The sequence below is a fragment of the Bubalus kerabau genome, chromosome 4 (genome assembly GCF_029407905.1).
Source record: "Bubalus kerabau isolate K-KA32 ecotype Philippines breed swamp buffalo chromosome 4, PCC_UOA_SB_1v2, whole genome shotgun sequence".
NCBI classification, from domain to species: domain Eukaryota; kingdom Metazoa; phylum Chordata; class Mammalia; order Artiodactyla; family Bovidae; genus Bubalus; species Bubalus kerabau.
This window is the reverse complement of record NC_073627.1, coordinates 39097336-39114711: the sequence shown is the minus strand read 5'-3', so window position 1 is coordinate 39114711 and position 17376 is coordinate 39097336. Positions and strand designations below refer to the sequence as shown.

The following is a 17376-nucleotide window of genomic DNA, read 5'->3' as shown; positions in this document are numbered from 1 at the left end:
AAGCTGTGCCCGCCCCCGTATCCCACACCGCCCCGCGGCAGGAAGGGAACGCCGCGACTTCCGGACCTTCCCCGTTTCTCCGATCCTGGCTGTGTGGGGTTGCTGGGGACTTAAGATTGTCTGCTGGTGATGGCCGCGGCCGTCGCTATGGAGACAGGTGAGTAGCGCTCTGAGCCTCGCGTTTTGTCAAATAGAAACTGTCCCGGGCCGGGATTTTTTGAGAATCCAGGCCCAACTCCCGGCAGAGTGAGTGATCGGAGCGGGAGGGACCAGGGCTTTTTTAGCGTCTGGAAGGGTGAAGGTAATTTGGCCTTTTCAGAGTTTGTTTTGTTGGCCCATCCTTTCTCCCCGTTAGTTATTCAAACACTGGCCCCACCGGCTTCCGGCAAGACTAAAGGAGAGATTTTGGATCATAAACCGCTTCCTCGCGTTGTATTTTTGCATCTCAGCTGAGCTTACCTAAGTTTAAAATATCGTCAGCGAACTCTTGTATTACTGTGCCACGGACGGGTCTCACCTAAGCACGCGTTTCTTGATCTTGCATACTCACCAGGGTCTCTTTCATCTTGCGTTCTGAACGTCTCTTGATGGATTTAGCATTTACTTTGTTTTTTGCTAAGCTTGATCACTTAACAGCTTGTAACGCATTATCAAAATAAGGCAAGGCACATTGCTGCAGCTTATCCTAATGATCACTGTGAAGTCCCAACATAGGGGCTCATGAGTGATTAATGTTCTGCTCCATGTATGATCTTGTTTTCTTTGATAATTTAACTTTAGAGAAACCTTTTTTTTTTTTTAATTAAAATTAGGGCTTTGCTTTCCTTAGACTTCTAAGGAAGGTTTTTCTCCTCCCATACCCAGTTTAGGAAAACCTTTGCATGCTCTTCCTTATGTAACTCAGCATTAGTCAGGTGTCTGTACTGCTGTTTTCTGTCTACAAATCAGTATTATATACAGTGACATTTATTTGGACGATTTTGCTATCTTCTGTCCTAGATGATGCTGGAAATCGACTGCGGTTTCAGTTGGAGTTGGAATTTGTACAGTGTTTAGCCAACCCAAATTACCTTAACTGTAAGTTGTTGAGCACCTCATTGAATTGAGTAGCTAGTTATGATTTCTGATAGAAGAGTCAAAATTCATAGTACTGTCGGCCCTTTGTATCCTTGGATGCAGCCTCAGTTGGTGGACTCTGCCCATCCTGAGCGTGACAATACTGTCGCGGCACTGTGTTGCTTTGTACAAGGGATTGGAGCACCTGTGGATTCTCTGTCTGCGGGGTCTCTTAGAACCAACTCCCTGTGGATTCTGAGGGATGACTTTGGTATCTAGTTTTATACATTCTCAATGGAATGGAATGACTGTTGCCCTTATACTGGTATATATAATTGAGCAAACTGGGACTTCTGTTTTGAATTCAGTGTGTGTTGGTGGTGGGAATGTTATGTAAGTAAATTCTTTACGATTATGTGAGTCACAAATCAGTAGTCCAAGGACTGGTGTGCTCTACAGATGTATTGTTTTTTTTTTTATGCCTTTCAGTTCTTGCCCAAAGAGGTTACTTCAAAGATAAAGCTTTTGTTAATTATCTTAAGTACTTGCTTTACTGGAAAGAACCAGAATATGCCAAGTATCTAAAGTAAGTTTAATTTTTATAGTCCTAAATGTGTGTGTACTTTCTTATACCCCAAAGCACTGATATTTAATAGACTTCTTACTTTCACATTGGAAAAAATACCTGTTGAATCTCTGCTCTCCTTTCAGTTGCCTCCCTTTTAATATGACACACACTCATCTCTAACTTAACTGCAGTATCTACTTATTGGTATTCCTCCTTTCTCCCTGCCCTGCCAAACAAAGAAGAACCATTTTCTACACAGAAGCCAACTTGGTTTCTTAAAAATAGAAATTACATTCCATTAGAACCCTTTGGTCGCTTCCCATTGCATGCAGAAGAAAATCTAGTCTCTTAGTCCTATGTGATCTGTCCCTGACTTCTCTGACCTTATCTTGTACCACTCTCTGCATCTCACTGAGTTTCTGACCTCAAGGAACCCGCAGTCTATATATGCAATGACAGCCATAGCCTGAAAATGAAAGAACATAGAAAGGGGTACTTACTTGTAAGCAAGGGTTTCTGAAGAAGGTAACCTTACCCGAGTCTTAATAGCTGCTTTCTTATTTTATATATCTTACATAATAAATACATGAATTTATCATTCAGGTTGTGCAATAGATACTCTCGTTTTAAGGCTTACTGAAATGCAAGGAGCATATTATAATCACAAACATTTCTTTTTAATGGTAAAAAATAAGCCTTGAACTCCCACCTCTGCTTTGTCTTAAATAGGTAGTCAAAAAGCAGTGTTGAAATGTCTAGTCTTTTTTTTCCCCTAAACAAACAAGTTTGAGAGGAGAATGTTTCAGACTTGTACTTTGGCCAAGCCACTTTTCTCTGTCTAGTAACAGCTGATTTATGAAGTCCACATCCTCCTTTTGCCTGTGGGACCCTTGCCACCTTACTAGCCCTTTATAAAAGAACCAGTTATTCATTTAATAATCCAGAGAAAAGATTTTTTTTTTTACTAGATTGCAACATGTTATATGTATGTATCATAGACTTAGAGACTCAGTGTTGGACACTGAGCCCTAGACACCGTCAGGTTCAATTTTACCCACAACACTGCTGAGAGGCTGGAGGTTTCCAGTGAACACATACTACTCCATTCAGGGGCAGCCAATTCCATTGTTAGCTAGATTCCATAAAGTTCCTCCTTGTATTATCGTGTCCGACTCTTTGCGACCCCATAGATTGTAGCCAACCAGGCTCCTCTGTTCATGGGATTTTCCAGGCAATAGTACTGGAGTGGATTGCCATTTTCTTCTCCAGGGGATCTTCCCAACCCAGAGCTCGAACCCGGGTCTCCCACATTGTAGACAGATGCTTTACCGTCTGAGCCACGAGGGAAGTCCTATAACATGATATACCTCTATGTAACTTTAACTCATGTTCTGAGTTTTGTCCCTGAATTAATCCAGAACCAATCTATGCCTTCTTGAAGAATAACCATTCAGATATTTAAATTTAAGAGAGGCTGCAAATTAACCCCCATTTCATTTCTGCACAAGGTTTTTGTTTACTAGTTGCCAACATTTAAAGATTGGAGAGTTTCATATTTTGATTCAGATTTCTAGCTTCTCTTTAAAATTCCGGAAGATATGGTAACCCCAGGTATTTGTTCTCCCAGGTCAGTCACTGGCTAGAGCAGAGGAGCAGCTACCTCTTCTAGACAATTTCCTCCACAATTTCACTAATAGCCACAACCTGCAGCTGTAATTTCTCTCTTACATTCAAGGATTCACAGTGTTGATTTGCTGGGAGCTTTATGTCAGCTAAAATCCTTCAGTTCTCATTTTCATCAGTGATGTTAGTAGAGTTCTCCATTTATTTCTAATTTGTTTAAAAAAAAAAAATCTAAATGCAAACTTTGCTTTTGTATCTCCTCTGTTTCATCTTGTTGGTTGATGCTATAATTGTAGCCTATTAAAATATTTATAGTCCCTTATTTTGAGCATGGTCTTCTCCAAGTCTTATAAATGATCACTGTATGTCTAAGTTCCAGTTATTGAGAAGTAGCATTTGTTACTTGAAGACAGTCCTCTTGGTTATCACATTAATTTATTTTACGTAGGAAGAAACTAATCCTTAAGAAGGGTTAGGTACCCTATTCAAGGACACGCAGCTGGAGAATGGGCAGAGCTGGTTTCAAACCTAGGTCTTTGTTGATAGAACATCCTCATGAGAAGGAAATAGCTAGAGTAGGTGTGAGTAGGGCTTTCCAGGCTTAGCTGCTGAGAATTAGAAGCAACTATGTATCTCTGGAGTATAGGAAGCAAATGTTCAATAAGGAGACATGGTGTTGGGCCCTGCTGTGGTCCTCAGACCAGCAGCATTGAATGCAGAGCTCAGGCTCCACCCCAGACTTTTGATGACCTGGTTCAGCTGGTGGCTGCTAGTTTTCTGTGTATCAAGTTACTTGTTTTTCGCTTTGTATTTAATACCTATCTTGTGAGGCAATGCTTTGAGACTATGTAAGTATCGTGTTTCATATTTCAGTCTTTTACCTAACTTTGGCAATCTATGGAAAATACTTGCTTGAAAGCTTTTTCTGTGGTGATTTTCTAATTCCATAATTCTTTATTCATTTTGTTAGTTGAAATTCAGTTGTAAGGACAGAATATTTCCTTGTTCCTAATTTATTCATTTTATAAAGTTACATCAGTATGGACTCCTGGATTCTTTATCTTGTGGGTTATAATTATGTATCTTCTTGAACTAGTGATCCCAGATATAGCCAATGGGAGCCCCTTCAAATTGGCTCCTGTGTACTTTCAACAAATCCCTATATTTTTTAAGTATTTTTCTTTCTGCCACTATGTAATAGTCCAGGCTCATCTTGTACTTTCCTGTTAGCTGTAGCATTAGCCATGTCTCCAACCAACCCTGGATAATACTATTTAAAACCCATGATCTGGTGTGCTCATTGGTCCTGGAGTGTCATTGATTCTAGGCTCTCTCAACACATAAAGCTAGAAATGTGTCTGTGTGTATCTATTTCTATATCTGTGTGTGTGTATAAAGCCATGAGTTCATCCTGATGTTTTCAATTCCAACTTAATAACAGGATTCATTCTAGCCTTCCCCCTTCCTTATCTGAAACTGCTTTTCTGAGAGCCAGAAGTTTGGCTTTCTGTTTACAGTGTATTTGCTCAAAGTCAGAGTATATGTACATAATTTCAGAATTGTTATATCCCTGTGGAAAACAGGGATACAATATCTGTGCATAGTTTCTTCTGAAGTTGACTCAATTTTAAAAGCTGTCTTATCATAGTTTATGAAAACCAATAGGTATTAAACACATAATTATGAAAATAAAGTGTTCCTGTTCCTTACCTTGGAAATCACCACAAGAGAATAGTGTGATTTGCCCCCAGATGTTGACCAGTTATTGTGTTACCAGTTGACAGTTACTGTTTACCAGTTACTGTGTGGTCTTAGGTAAATTATTTAATTTTTCTAAGCTTACGTTTTCTCACATTTGAAAATTTTGCTGACTTTTGATGATTAGCTTTTCTGTATAAGCAGGAAAAAAAAATGTATCACCAAAGTATACCAAGTTAATGTTACAGAAATGATAGACTGCAAAAGCTTGTTTAAGTGAGTTAACTAGAGCGTGGTATTATTATGTCAATCATTAACTTATAAACTTAACCCCAGGTACCCTCAGTGTTTACACATGTTAGAACTGCTCCAGTATGAACACTTCCGCAAGGAGCTGGTGAATGCTCAGTGTGCGAAGTTTATTGATGAGCAGCAGATTCTGCACTGGCAGCACTATTCCCGGAAGCGGATGCGCCTTCAGCAAGCCCTGGCGGAGCAGCAACAGCAGAACAACACAGCAGGAAAATAAAAGGCTGGGTCCCCACCAGGCTCCTAAGACATGTATATATTGCTTTTGTACAGTGAAGACAAAAAAAAAGACTGTTCCTAAGTACCTTTATTATGGTAGCAGCCAGAACTGTTAGTGTGCTTATTTAATTGAACTCTTATTGTTACTAGATTATTTCTGTTAAACCAGAATTGTTTTACTTTGATTTCTCTGTGGATTTGTAAGCTTTTATTAGTATTTAACACAGAAATGTCTGAAGAACAGAAATGTTAGGTGCTGCAGACCTATTTAAGGCAGTGGGGCATGAGGTAAGGGGAGGGCCACCAAGCCAAACCCTGCTCCTCATGTACAGTGGGGCCTGGGACAGGTCTGTCTCCTGGAGCCTTGCGGTCCCTTACATCAGCTACCCGACCCGTCCTCTGCCGAGTGATAGTCAGTGACCTCTTGACATCAGACACCAGGAACAGCATTAAGATTCTTAAATTCTACAGGCTGGAGACATACCTGTGTCACGGGTTGTTTGCAAGAGAGCTTTAAGGAAGAATCATTGGTATGTCACTGACCTAGTAACGGCAGGGAGAAAACTGGTAGTTAACTACTAATTGGACTCTTGACCTTGGACTAGAACAAAGGTGAGGAGCCTCAGATACTTGTACTCATTTGAGAAAGCTGACATTTATTTAGCAGATACCACAAACCCAGGCCCAAGGCTTAGCTGCATTATCATTTTATCCTCAGAATGATCCATGTTCATAAAGGAGGAAACAGGTTTAGACAGGTTAAATAACTTGCCTAGGGTTACAGTTAGTCATAATCAGTGAGACTGACTCACAGACTGGAGTCCTTCCCACCACTAGGTTATATAGTCTCTGGTCTCTCGGTCACCCACCTCATCCCAGCAAAGCACATCCAGAGAGCTGTAACAACACTGCCAGCATTAGGCAGAGGCTGGAGTAGATGGCGCTGGACTTTGCTTCAGTGGTTAGGTTAAGTTCTACACTGTAAAGCCAAAGGTGTTTTAGGAATGATGATTCTTTGTAAATTCATGGAATTTAAGGTAAAAGATCCTAACTCAAATTGGAAGCTGTCTACTGGCCTGTTAGGGTCTTTTAGGTATTTGTCATCTCCACTAATACCTTTGTGCTACTACTGCCACTCCTAAAGACTTATTTTATCTACGGTAGCTTAAAAGTACCCTTGTTGTTGTTTAGTTACTAAGTCGCGTCTGGCTCTTTGCGACCCCATGGACTGTAGCCTGCCAGGCTCCTCTGTCCATGGAATTTTCCAGGCAGGAATACTGGAGTGGGTTGCCATTTCCTCCTCCAGCGGATCTTCCCATCCCAGGGATAGAACCCATAACATCCCCTGCATTGCAGGCAGATTCTTTACCGCTAAGCCAATGGAGAAGCCCCAAAATACTCTTATATTAAAGCAAACTTGAGGGTTCATGAGCATTTTAATAGTGCCCTATTGTTTAGATATATACTGATTTCTTTTACATCATCCTTTATTAATTTACTTATTGTTAACATGAATTCAAAGCAGGCATACAGTTTCTTTTATAGTAGAGCAAATCAGGAAATAGACACAATTTGCCATCAGCAAATCTTAATCTTCAGAAAACAACATCTCCACAAGGTTGGCCTGAAGACACTCAGATTCTACCAGTTTTTGAGGCTGTAAGAGAAGAACAGTCATATCTTAACCCACGGTTACAAAAATGGTATTTGGAAGGGAATGAGTTGTTATGCTTTGAATGACACAAGTCTTGGAACAGAGAAATTAGGCCATACAGAAACTATCAACTAGTTGTAACAAGTTTTATGAAATAGTTAAGATATTTACCTTAAGGTGAATCATTAAAATACTTGGTTCCATGGACTAAAACAGGAGAGAGCAAGCCCAATTTCACCCCTTCCCCTTAACTCTAATTTAGAGAATCCCAGGGCCATGACTAGAGGAGGTGCCCTTTCATTTCCTCCAGGATTATGAATTAAGTTGAAAACAACTATTGATGCCACTGTTTTAAGGAATTATATGTGAATCAGCCTTCTTCAGCAGTGGTTACAGAATTTTAAAATAAGTGGCTTTTAAAAGGCACGAAAAAAACCCCAGTATTTGCATTATTAATATGTTATTGGGATTGGCCATAGGGATGAACGGCCAAGTTGTCTGTTTTGAATGCATTGCGGAGAGCAGTATGATGTTTGGGATGAAATGTCAAGATCTTTTCAAATTTGAATCCAGAACAAGTGAAGAGTGTTGATAGGGTGAACTGTATCTCCAAAACAGTTAAAGAAGGATACTCACTGTTCCATACTTAAGTAGTGTAGGCACTGCGGTTAATTTCAGGTTTTTCCTGAAGTCATTATTTGGATCTTTCCAACTATTTTAAAAGAGAAAATGATCATGAAAAAGATTTACTTGGTTTCTTAAAGTCGGCTGGATATTTGATACATTCCCACTTTTAGCCTTTAGTAATCATTTTTGTTGTAAACATTTAAAAAACCTTGAGGTCTATGACCTATTCTCCTGTGCAAAATTTCATTTAAGTGAATATATACTAAGATATAAAATAAATGTAAAGGCAATTAAGTTCTGAACTAACATCAGGCCAAATTATTGAATTGCCCTTACCTAATACAAATGGCTGAACATTCAAAATTTTAATTTGTATTTATTATCTTTTACTTGCTTGACTTATCCATGACTGAACCTTAGAGCTCAGAAGCTGAATCACAAAGGCCCTTCTCGCCTGTATGGAAAAGTCTAGTGCGTGTCTGAGAAATAGAGTACCCATTGCCACTTACTAAGGTTTTTCTCCTACTTGGCAGTAGATGAACACACATCCTTCACCAACATGCTTCAGCCCCTCTCGTACGACTGGTTCAGCTTTTTAAAAAGTTGATAAAAATGAAAGTAATTACACACCAACTCGACAATCAGGCGCTGACAAACGGCGTCCCTCTCCCCTTCAGTCTTGGTAAGTACTTAGACTACCGTGCAGTTAACTGAGGTTAACACAAGTTAGGTGGTGGTTTTTTTTTTCCTGATTTGAGAAATCAAAACTCCTTTAAGGGTAAGGTCCGACTCTCAGTCCTGATTTGTCCCCAGGCCACAGGTCCAACTCTCAGTCCTGATTTGTCCCCAGGCCACAGCGCCCAGCACAAAGACAAAAATCTTTGCTGAATCACGGAAAAGAGACCATCTCACGTGTCCTGCAAGACACTAGTCATACCGGGGAAGTGAAAAGTTCTAAAGGACTAGATTCCAAGATTACCTGGATCGAATGATTAGAAGAGCACTTTTGGTGGGGCAGAAAGGTCTTAATATATTGAGAGTCGAAACAGGGCAGGAAAAGGCAAGAGGAAAGCTCAAATCGCCCTGCGGGAGTCCAGAAGCAAGACTCCCTCCGCTTCCTCTCCACCCGGCTATCTGGCTATAACCTCGGCCTTCCAGCCACTTCCTCTGGGCAGCTAGCTGCCTCCCAAAATCCTGGTCTCACCCTGCACGCAGTCGGGGCACCAGCTTTTCCCTTCGGCGTCCTTAGAACCAGAAAAGTAGGCGAAAATGGTCTTGTCACTGTGCTGCTCCACCACCTGCATGAACTCCTCGTAGCCGGACACGCTCACCTCTTTGTAGCTGGCCATCGGGAAAGCGTGCCTCGGAACACAAGGGATGTCTCGGGTTCCGCCACTGCGGGGCGGGGCTCTGTGCGGGGTGGGGCGAAGCAGTATCTGAATGGGCGGGGGTTGGGGCGGGGCCTGGGGGAGCGCGCCCGGCTCTGCGGTGCTATGGGAGCCTCTGAGGGCCAAAACGCCTCCGCACAGTCTGTCTGCTCTGGTTTGTCAGGTCTTTCTGCCCCGGTGGTACCCCGCAACCCCGGCTTCTGCCCTAGTCTGGTCCCGGTTCCAGCCCCATATGCAGTGGATGCAAAACCTGCCGCGGCGCGGTCCCTGAGCCCCTTGGTGGCTCCGGAGCTTTAATGGCTCCCAAGTTGCGCTGCGTCTGTTGCCATGGCGACTAGGCCAGCGGCCGGAAGCGGGGCCTAGTCGCGACCCACCCCCTGCCGGCTTCCTGGTAGCCGCACCGCTCCCCAGGCCAGGTGGGCTCCAGCTAGAGCTGGGGGGATTCTGGGAACCTGCGGTAGGAGTCAGCGATCTGAGGGAGAGGAGACTTTGACCCGGGGCGGATCCTGCCGCGTGTCGGCACTAGTTATCTTTTCTTCTGCCGAGGCGTTAGTTGGGGGCGGGCGTCCGGGACTGGGCGGGAGTAGGGGGCTGGGAGGGAAGAAGGCTTCGAGGGCTAGAGCTGAGTGTGTGAGAGCGTGTGTGGAGCCGCCCTCGGAGCTCGTTCTGAGACAGAAAGTGCCCCGGGGCTGCGTTGGGAAGGCGGGAGTCATCCTGGAGCGATGAGTGGGGCGGCTGGCCAAGGGGCCTTGCCCGGGCCGAGCGTGCGTGAGCTCCCGGCGGAGAGACCGGGCCTGTGCGTGGGACCCAGCCGGTCCGGACGCGGAGTCCGGCGGCCGTGGGGGAAGAGATGGGGTGCAGGAGTGTTCCGAGGGCGTGGAACTAGGCGCCGGGCGAGGTCTTCCGTGCGGGAGACGCGCTGCGTGAGTGCGGACAGGCTGCCGAACCGTCGGCGGCCATGGGGGAGAAGACAAGCAGCGGGAAAAGCCCAGGCCTCGGGGGAAAACGAGGCTGCGGGAACACCTGGCGCTGTAGTCTCGAAGGAGGCTGCACGAGACCGTGGGACCGTGTGGGTAAACGGGGCTGTGGGGGAACCGCAGGTGGTGGGGCCTGTCGGCTCTGTATGGGTGACTGGCACTGGGGAGGAGGAGACGGTTTACAGGAGTCCCCGGGGCTGTGAGAGAAAAGGTTGTCCGGGATCCTTGGGGCATGGGAGCATTCTGGAACTGTGGTTGAAGGTGCAGGCTATGAGGGCAGCTTCAGGAGGTGGGCAACGAAGCAGAGTCGAGCTCCATCCTGTGCCCGCAGGAGAGGGGCCGGTTGAAAGGGGGGTTCCTGGCCGGGCTTCGTGGGTAGAGACCAGCCGTGAAGGTCTCACCGGACCCTGGGTGAAAGGACAGGCGGGGGCAGCCCCCCGGGGCCGGGGACTATCCATCCCTCCGGGCCCAGGGGCAGGCTGTGAGAGGGCCATGGGCTGCTGTGGGCAGGGCCAGGCTGTGAGAATGCCACCTGTGGCTATGCCTGGAACTCTGGAGGCAAGTTCCGGGATTGCCCCACACCTGCCTGGGAGGGGACAAGCTGTGGGGGTCCCTGGGCCCTTGGAGGGGATTGGCTATGGGGTTGCCCCCAGGTCTTCAGTAAAAGGACTGACTGTGGGGGTGCCCGGGGCCATGGGGTGGCCTGAGGCCGTGGAGGTACCCAGGGCTGTGGCGGGAGAGCTCTGCTGTGGGGGGGCTCCGGATCCTTGGGGGAGACAGCGGGCAGCACAGGTGCCTGGGGCTCTGGCACAGGAGGTGATCTGTGGGCATACCACAGGCTTTTGGGGGAGAGGGCAGACCGCAGCTGTGCACAGAGCGGCCCAAGGGGACACCCCCTCTGTGGATGCCCCAGCTGTGTGGCAGAGGAGACGAGCTGTGGGGGAGACAGGCCCCGGGACACTTCCTGGCCTGTGGGGCACCAGCCAGCCTGTAGAGGTGCCTTGTGCTATTGAAGAGGGAGTGAGATGTGGGGGTGACCCGTGCTGCAGGGAAAGGGGACAGGCCGGGTGGGCAGAGACAGGCTCTGGGGGCAACTCAGGGTCCTGGGAAGCTGCCCAGACTGCAGGCTGGGCAATGTGTGGTCCCGAGGAGCAGGAGGCAGGCCCTGGCAGTGTTCCAGGCCACTGGGGTATAGGACAGGCTACAGGGGTACCTTGGGCTCCTGGGACAGAGACAGGGTGTGGGTGTGTCCTGGGCCTGTGGGGAACACAGCAGCCATTGGGGGTGTCCCAGGCGGTGGGATTATCGGGGACCAGAGGAGTGCAGACCAGCTGCTGCTGCGTCCCGGGCCTGTGGGCTAGACAGCAGGCTCTGGGGGTGCCTCTGGCTGAGGCAGTGCCGGCCGTGGTCAGAGAGGAGACCTATGGTGGGAACGTCTTGGGTCTCCTGGAAAGGAGGCAGGCTCTAGGGGAGCAGGAGGCTGTAGTGCCCGCCGCTGTAGGGGGTCCTGGGTCTATGTGTCCGGAGACTGGCTGTGGGGACTCTTCCTGTCTATGCCTAAGGAGACAGGCTGTAGGGCTGTCTGAGCTCGTGAGGGTGCCAGAGACAGCTGGGGTGTCCAGCTACAGGTGTGCCCTTGCTCCATGTGTGCTAAGTTCTGGGAGTGAAGCTGCCAGGGTGCCCGCCGCTGTGTGGGTGTCTGACTCTGTGGGTCAGGAAGGCAGCTCCAGGGAGGACTGGAACCTGCGGGCAGGGGTTCATCCTGCCAGGAGACCCACGGCTTCAGGGGTACCCATGGCTCCCCCGGAGCTGTGGTTGGCAGGGGAGGATGCTGGCTTGTGGGGAAGGAGACAGAGTGCCAGGGTGCCCATGGCTGCTGAGGTGCCCCGGGCTCCTGGGGTGTGTGGATCCCTGGGGGTGGAGACTGGCTCTGGAGATTTCTCGCACTTGCCGGGGAGGAGACAGACAGCAGGAGTTTCTCTGACTGCAGGGGTGTTTGCAGATGCCGGAGTGCCCATGGCTCTCAGGGCGCCTTGGCCTGTGCAGGAGTTGGCTGGTTCTGGAGGTGTCTCAGGCTTGTGCAGGGAGAGAGAGACAGTGTGGGGACCTATGGATGCCGTGGATCCCACCAGAATGGGGATGCCCACCACTGCCAGAGTGCCTGGGCCCATGAGTGAAGAGATGAGGCCTGGGGGCATCTCAGGCTTAGTGAGAGGGAGACAGTCTGGGGGAGCACGTGTGGCCATGGGGCTGCACACAGCCATGGGGATGCCAGGGCCTGTGGGGGAGGAGATGCTCTCTGGGCATTTCTCGAGCTTATCAGGAAGCAGACAGACTGCTGAGGTGCCGGTGGCGGCTGCCAGCATTTCCCTGACGGTGGGGGTGCCCACAGCTGCTGGGGCCCCTGGACCGCTGGTGGGCGATGTTATTTCTGGGGATAGCTCAGGTGAATGGGGAAGGAGACCCGTGACTGAGGTGCCTGTGGCTGCCAGGGCTGTAGGACTTGTGGACAGGGAGACTGGCTCTGAAGGCGTTGCAGACCCATGGAGGAGACCTGACGGAGCCGTCCCTGAGGCTGCGAGGGTGCCTCTGTCTTTGGGGGTGCTTGCAGCTGTAGGAGTTCCCATGGCAGGACCCAGGCCTGCGGTGGTGTGGGTGACTGGGCCTGCAGGAGAAGAACCCAGGGCAGCTGTCTCAGACCTCACAGGAGTGAGGAGACAGTTCACAGAGGGCCCCAGGGCTCCCCCCACAGGGGAGATCGGAGGTAGAAATGTCCTGGGGCTGGCCGGGAGGAGCCAGCCAGTGGGGGTGTCTTACACCTGTGGGCATGGGACCAGGTTATGGAGGTGCCTGAGGTCAGTGGGGGAAGAACTGGACTATGAGAACATGCCAGGAGTGTCCGGAACAGGTGTGACTGTGGGGGAGAATGAAGCTGAGGAGGTGCCCCCAGTTTCACGGGAGGAGACAGGCAGCGCCCTCATCAGAGATCACGCACGGCAGGGTGGGAGGAGACAGGCTGGAGGAGAGTCTGCCGTCAGGGCGGGGGGGAACAATTTGGGAGACAGTTTTGAAGGGGAGGACAGATTGAGGGGGGCGTTCCACTAGTAAAGATGGCGTTGGGGGATCCTGGGGCTCTTGGGGAGGGAACAGGTTGGGGAGAGATTTGTCCTGTGGTGTGGGGATGTCTTGGGATGGAGGAGAGAGGCTTTGTGGAGACACCTCAACACATATGGGATGGCAAATCGGGAGGTTCCCTGGTGCAGTGGGAAAGGGACAGGTTGCAAGGAGAGGGATGTCCTCTCCTTTGTATGGAAACTTTGTATGGCGGAAAGGTTTGGGGTCGGTGTCCCTGGACTTTGTGTGTGTATGTGTTTGTGTGTGTGTGTGTAGCATCACTTGAGGTATTTTGGAACTGTGGGATCACCTAGTTTTTTACTGTTGGAGAATGGACCCATAGGCCTTCGGCATCCAGCCAGGGAGTACTGACATCGTAAAAGTCCCAGCTGCCGAGAGCCCGACTCTGCAGGCTCCTTCCTCCTGCGGCTCCAGCCCCTGAACTCTGTTGACATCAGGCCAATTGCGATGGCCTTACTCGTGTTCCTCCTCCCGTCTTCACTTTTGATTGTATCTCTACAGCCTTAGAAACAAGGAATCTTTATATTCTTACCCATGTATCAGTCTTGAAGCAAATCCAGTCTACAATCCTTGGCTTTATTCAAAAGTTTGGGAAATCCTGAGTTTTCCAGTTGAGTTCCTATTGAATTCTTTAAGAGGACAAGCTCTCCTCATACCTTTAATGCCGGTCAACTTATGGAAAATCTGCTTAATTCGAAAAATGTTGAGTTGAATTGTCTACCGTGCTCAAAACACTGTGTTGGGGGAAATCTCAGAGAAGCACACGACAAGGTCCTTCCCCTCAAGGAACCTTTGTCTAGCTGGGAAGCTGAGACAGATACCTGTGAAATAGGTAAATAACAACACAAGCAAGTGGGTGAGTACAGGGGGTGTGGTGTCTATAAGGAGGCATTCAGAACAGGGAGAGGCCCTCCCATGTGGTTTACAAAACACTTTCCTATCTTTGGACAGCTGTAGGGTGGGGGAGAGTTAGGGTGAACCTGAAGAGGTACAGAGATCATTCCGCTAGTTCCTGGCCATTTCTGGCATCCGTCTAGGTATTCTGATGCCACTGGTTTATTTAGAGTCATTCAGAGTTAGATCCTTTTGAGCTACCTAGAAGAGTGAAGTGTACTGCCTTTTGATTGGTAATTAGAATTTATTAACGTAGGCTGTATATCCATAAAACTTCCTCCTGGAAAGTGCTTGTTTACCATAGAAGAGCTCTGTTTTTGGAATAACATCTTATTGGCGACCCTTGAGCTGTGAACTTTGGAATGAAAAGGACTCAAGAAGTAGTCATTAGGCTAGTTGTTGTTGTTTAGTTGCTCAGTCATGTCTGGGACTCTGCGACTGTATGGATTGTAGCCTGCCAGGTCCCTCTGTTCGTGGGATTTCCCAGGCAAGAATACCAGAGTAGGTTGCCATTTCCTTCTCCATCGAATCTTCTCGACTCAGGAACTGAAGTACAATTCCTGCGTCTTCTGCATTGGCAGGCAGATGCTTTACCACTGAGCCACGAGGAAAGCCCATGTCGTTAGGCTAGCGTGGCCCCTGTTCTCATGGAAGGCAGACTTTCAACAGTGTAGTTGCTTTAGTATATGAAAGAATCCGTCAACAGAAGCATTCGCTCTAGTGTGAGGTTGCTATGGACTACTAGAAGACTCTTACATGAGCATAGCATTGTGTTTTACTTATTCTTTCACTTTGTTTGAAAAGGTTGGTCTAAAAGTGCTTTCTTTTATGTCAGGCAATGATTTTAGGAGAAAACTGTTGGCCAATGACTGAGCTTTCACTATCCATCTACACTGTTTGACACCATGGGACCAGGCCGACCAGCCTCAACCTGTGTTCATCTAGCATCTGGTGTCCCACTCGATGGGAGGAGTGACCCCAGGAAACTTCACACCCAGGTAGTTTCGTTTTGTTTTTCTCTTCCGATTTTTGTTACGAAGCTTTTCAGACAAAGAGAAAAGGACAATGAACACGTTTTAAATCACTTTTTAGATTTAAACATTATCACACCTAAGAAAATGGAAAAAAGTAATTCCCTCATATTCTCTAATCATGTCTTCTTTCAGCTTCACCCACTTGTCCTCTAAATGTCTTTTTGTATTAATGAAAATCCTCACACATACAGCAAGCTGCATTTTACAGTGAATATATCTGTCCTTCAGTCCATGCCTCTAGAATCCGTTCATCAATCCATCTTACTTTAGGATGCATATCAAAGTAAATTGCAGATGTGAGTACCCTAAGTACTTGTGCATGCATATCATACACTAGAATTCTTTCTTTGTATACTGTTTTCTTTTATTTTGATGTATATTTTACATCTTAAGCAACTACATTGAAATGTATACATTTTGTCATATTTGCTAAGTTTTGATCAGTGTGTACACACATGTTTAAGTCATATCTCAGATACTGATCATTTCCATTACCCCAGAATGTTCTCTTGTGCCCCTTCCTAGTCAGTCGTGCTGCCCACCCTTAACAGGCAACCGCTATTCTGATTTTTTTCCACCAGGATTAGTTTCTGTGTTCTACAACTTCATGTACACAGAATCATATACTATGTACTCTTTGGCATGAGGCTTCTTTCACTGGGTATAATGTTTCTGAGATTGATCCACCTTGTTGCGTGTATCAGTAGTTACTTTTTAAATACTGAGTCCTTACTTTTTTAATACTGAGTCCTGTTCCATACCACTGTTTATTCATTCCCTAATTGATGGACACCTGGGCTATTTCTAGTTTAAGCCATTGTGAGTGAAGCTGCTACATTCTTATACAAATCTTTTTGCAAACATGTTTTCATTTCTCTTGGGTAAATACCTGGGAGTAAAATTACTGGCTCATAGAGTAGGTGTATATTTAGTTTTTTAACAAACCAACAGACTTTTCCAAAGCAGTCTGTATCATTTTATGTTCCTACCAGTAATGAATGAGAGCTCCAGCTGTTCCACATCTTGGCCAGCATTTGGTGGTGTTTTTTAATTGTAACTATTTTGGTGGGTGTGTAATAATATGTCAGATAAAATTTTGACTTAATTTCAGACTGACAGAAAAGTTGCAAGAATGGCACACAGTGTTCCTGGATACTCTTCTCCTGGATTTCCCAGATGTTAACTTTTTATTACATGTCCCCTCTCCCTTGCTCCCTCTCTTCTTCCTTTTTCTTTTCTTTCTGTCTCGCTTCACACACACACACACACACACACACGCAATTGTTTTCTGAACTGATTAAGTTAAGGACATGATACCCTTTTGCCCCTAAGTACTTGTGCTTGTATAATCATGGTATAGTGACCAAAATCAGGAAGTTAGCATTAAAATGATGCTATCGTGTCATCTACAGACCTCACTGAGATTTTTTTAGTTGTTTCAATAATGTCCTTAATAATGAAAGAAAATCCAAAATCATGACTTTTGTTACGTTTCTTTAGTTTCCTTTAATCTGAATGGTTTCTGAGTCTGTATTTCATGACATTGACATTTTTGAAAATTGCAGACCTGTTATTTGAGGATTTCCTCTCAATTGGGGTTTGTCTGAAATTTTCTCATAGTTACATTCAGGTTGTGCACCCGTGGTGGGAAAACCTCTGAAGTGATGCTGAGTTCTTCTCAGTGCATCACCTCAGGAGGTACGTAGGTCAATTTATTCCCATTACTGACCATGTTCACTTTTATTGTTTAATTAAGGTGGTGTCTGCCAAGTTTTCCATTGTAAAGTTATTCTTTTACCTTTTGTAATTGAAGTTTCTGTCTTTGAGACCATGTTAATATCCTTTTACTTCCGAGACTTCATTTGCTTTTAGCACTCATTGATGACTTTGGCCTGAATCAGGTTTTTATTATGACAGTTGACAAGTGGTGATTTACTTATATCAGAGGATACTTTTAGCATTTTACTTAATTCAATATGATATTCAGACGGTCTCTTATTTGGTCAGTGAAGTGAGAGTCACTTCAAGTTGATTCCAGTGTCCTTTTCACGTTGCCATCAATCTTTGACCACTTTTTGGTATAAAAAGATATGCCATGCTCAGAGTATTTTGCCCCTTTCCAGCCATTCTTGAAAGGAGCCTTCATCCCTTTGGTGGTGAATGGATTTTAGAAGTCATTGTCTAGGTACTGGAT

At 46.5% G+C, this 17376-nt stretch overlaps 4 protein-coding genes across 13 annotated transcripts in view; 3 read left to right on the top strand and 1 right to left on the bottom strand.

Annotated features, from left to right (window-relative positions):
• MED31 (mediator complex subunit 31) lies at positions 1 to 5658 on the top strand. The gene is made up of 4 exons (XM_055576838.1): positions 1 to 157; positions 1000 to 1077; positions 1546 to 1642; positions 5282 to 5658. Exons 1-4 carry the CDS (start codon positions 130 to 132, stop codon positions 5472 to 5474), a joined length of 396 nt encoding a protein of 131 aa, XP_055432813.1. The 5' UTR covers positions 1 to 129; the 3' UTR covers positions 5475 to 5658.
• A 1284-nt stretch (positions 5659 to 6942) lies between these two features.
• Positions 6943 to 9180, bottom strand: TXNDC17 (thioredoxin domain containing 17). The gene is made up of 4 exons (XM_055576843.1): positions 8959 to 9180; positions 8264 to 8345; positions 7764 to 7839; positions 6943 to 7130 (listed from the first exon to the last, which is right to left on the bottom strand). The coding sequence occupies exons 1-4, from the start codon at positions 9101 to 9103 to the stop codon at positions 7062 to 7064; spliced, it is 372 nt and encodes a 123-aa protein (XP_055432818.1). The 5' UTR covers positions 9104 to 9180; the 3' UTR covers positions 6943 to 7061.
• A 129-nt stretch (positions 9181 to 9309) lies between these two features.
• KIAA0753 (KIAA0753 ortholog) overlaps positions 9310 to 17376 on the top strand; it is a 63110-nt gene continuing 55043 nt past the window's right edge. For 4 of the 10 annotated variants that reach the window (XM_055576837.1, XM_055576836.1, XM_055576835.1 and 1 more), the window contains exons 1-2: positions 9310 to 9558; positions 14984 to 15146. In XM_055576837.1, the coding sequence (XP_055432812.1) occupies positions 15054 to 15146 (93 nt within the window). In that variant the 5' untranslated portion in view covers positions 9310 to 9558; positions 14984 to 15053. The other 6 variants (XM_055576831.1, XM_055576833.1, XM_055576829.1 and 3 more) reach the window with 6 other exon arrangements.
• On the top strand, positions 9865 to 13224 carry LOC129650847 (collagen alpha-1(I) chain). The gene has a single exon (XM_055579648.1). The coding sequence runs from the start codon at positions 9865 to 9867 to the stop codon at positions 13222 to 13224; it is 3360 nt and encodes a 1119-aa protein (XP_055435623.1).

Bases quoted from the DNA above. Each gene is read 5' to 3' on its own strand.
- MED31 (XM_055576838.1), top strand. From the start codon at position 130: ATGGCCGCGGCCGTCGCTATGGAGACAG. The intron at 158-999 runs GTGAGTAGCGCT...CTTCTGTCCTAG, and splicing joins GGCCGTCGCTATGGAGACAG to ATGATGCTGGAAATCGACTG. The intron at 1,078-1,545 runs GTAAGTTGTTGA...TATGCCTTTCAG, and splicing joins CAACCCAAATTACCTTAACT to TTCTTGCCCAAAGAGGTTAC.
- TXNDC17 (XM_055576843.1), bottom strand. From the start codon at position 9,103: ATGGCCAGCTACAAAGAGGTGAGCGTGTCCGGCTACGAGGAGTTCATG. The intron at 7,840-8,263 runs GTAAGTGGCAAT...CTTTTAAAATAG, and splicing joins CAAGTAGGAGAAAAACCTTA to TTGGAAAGATCCAAATAATG. The intron at 7,131-7,763 runs GTGAGTATCCTT...CTTCTCTTACAG, and splicing joins CACTACTTAAGTATGGAACA to CCTCAAAAACTGGTAGAATC.
- LOC129650847 (XM_055579648.1), top strand. From the start codon at position 9,865: ATGAGTGGGGCGGCTGGCCAAGGGGCCTTGCCCGGGCCGAGCGTGCGT.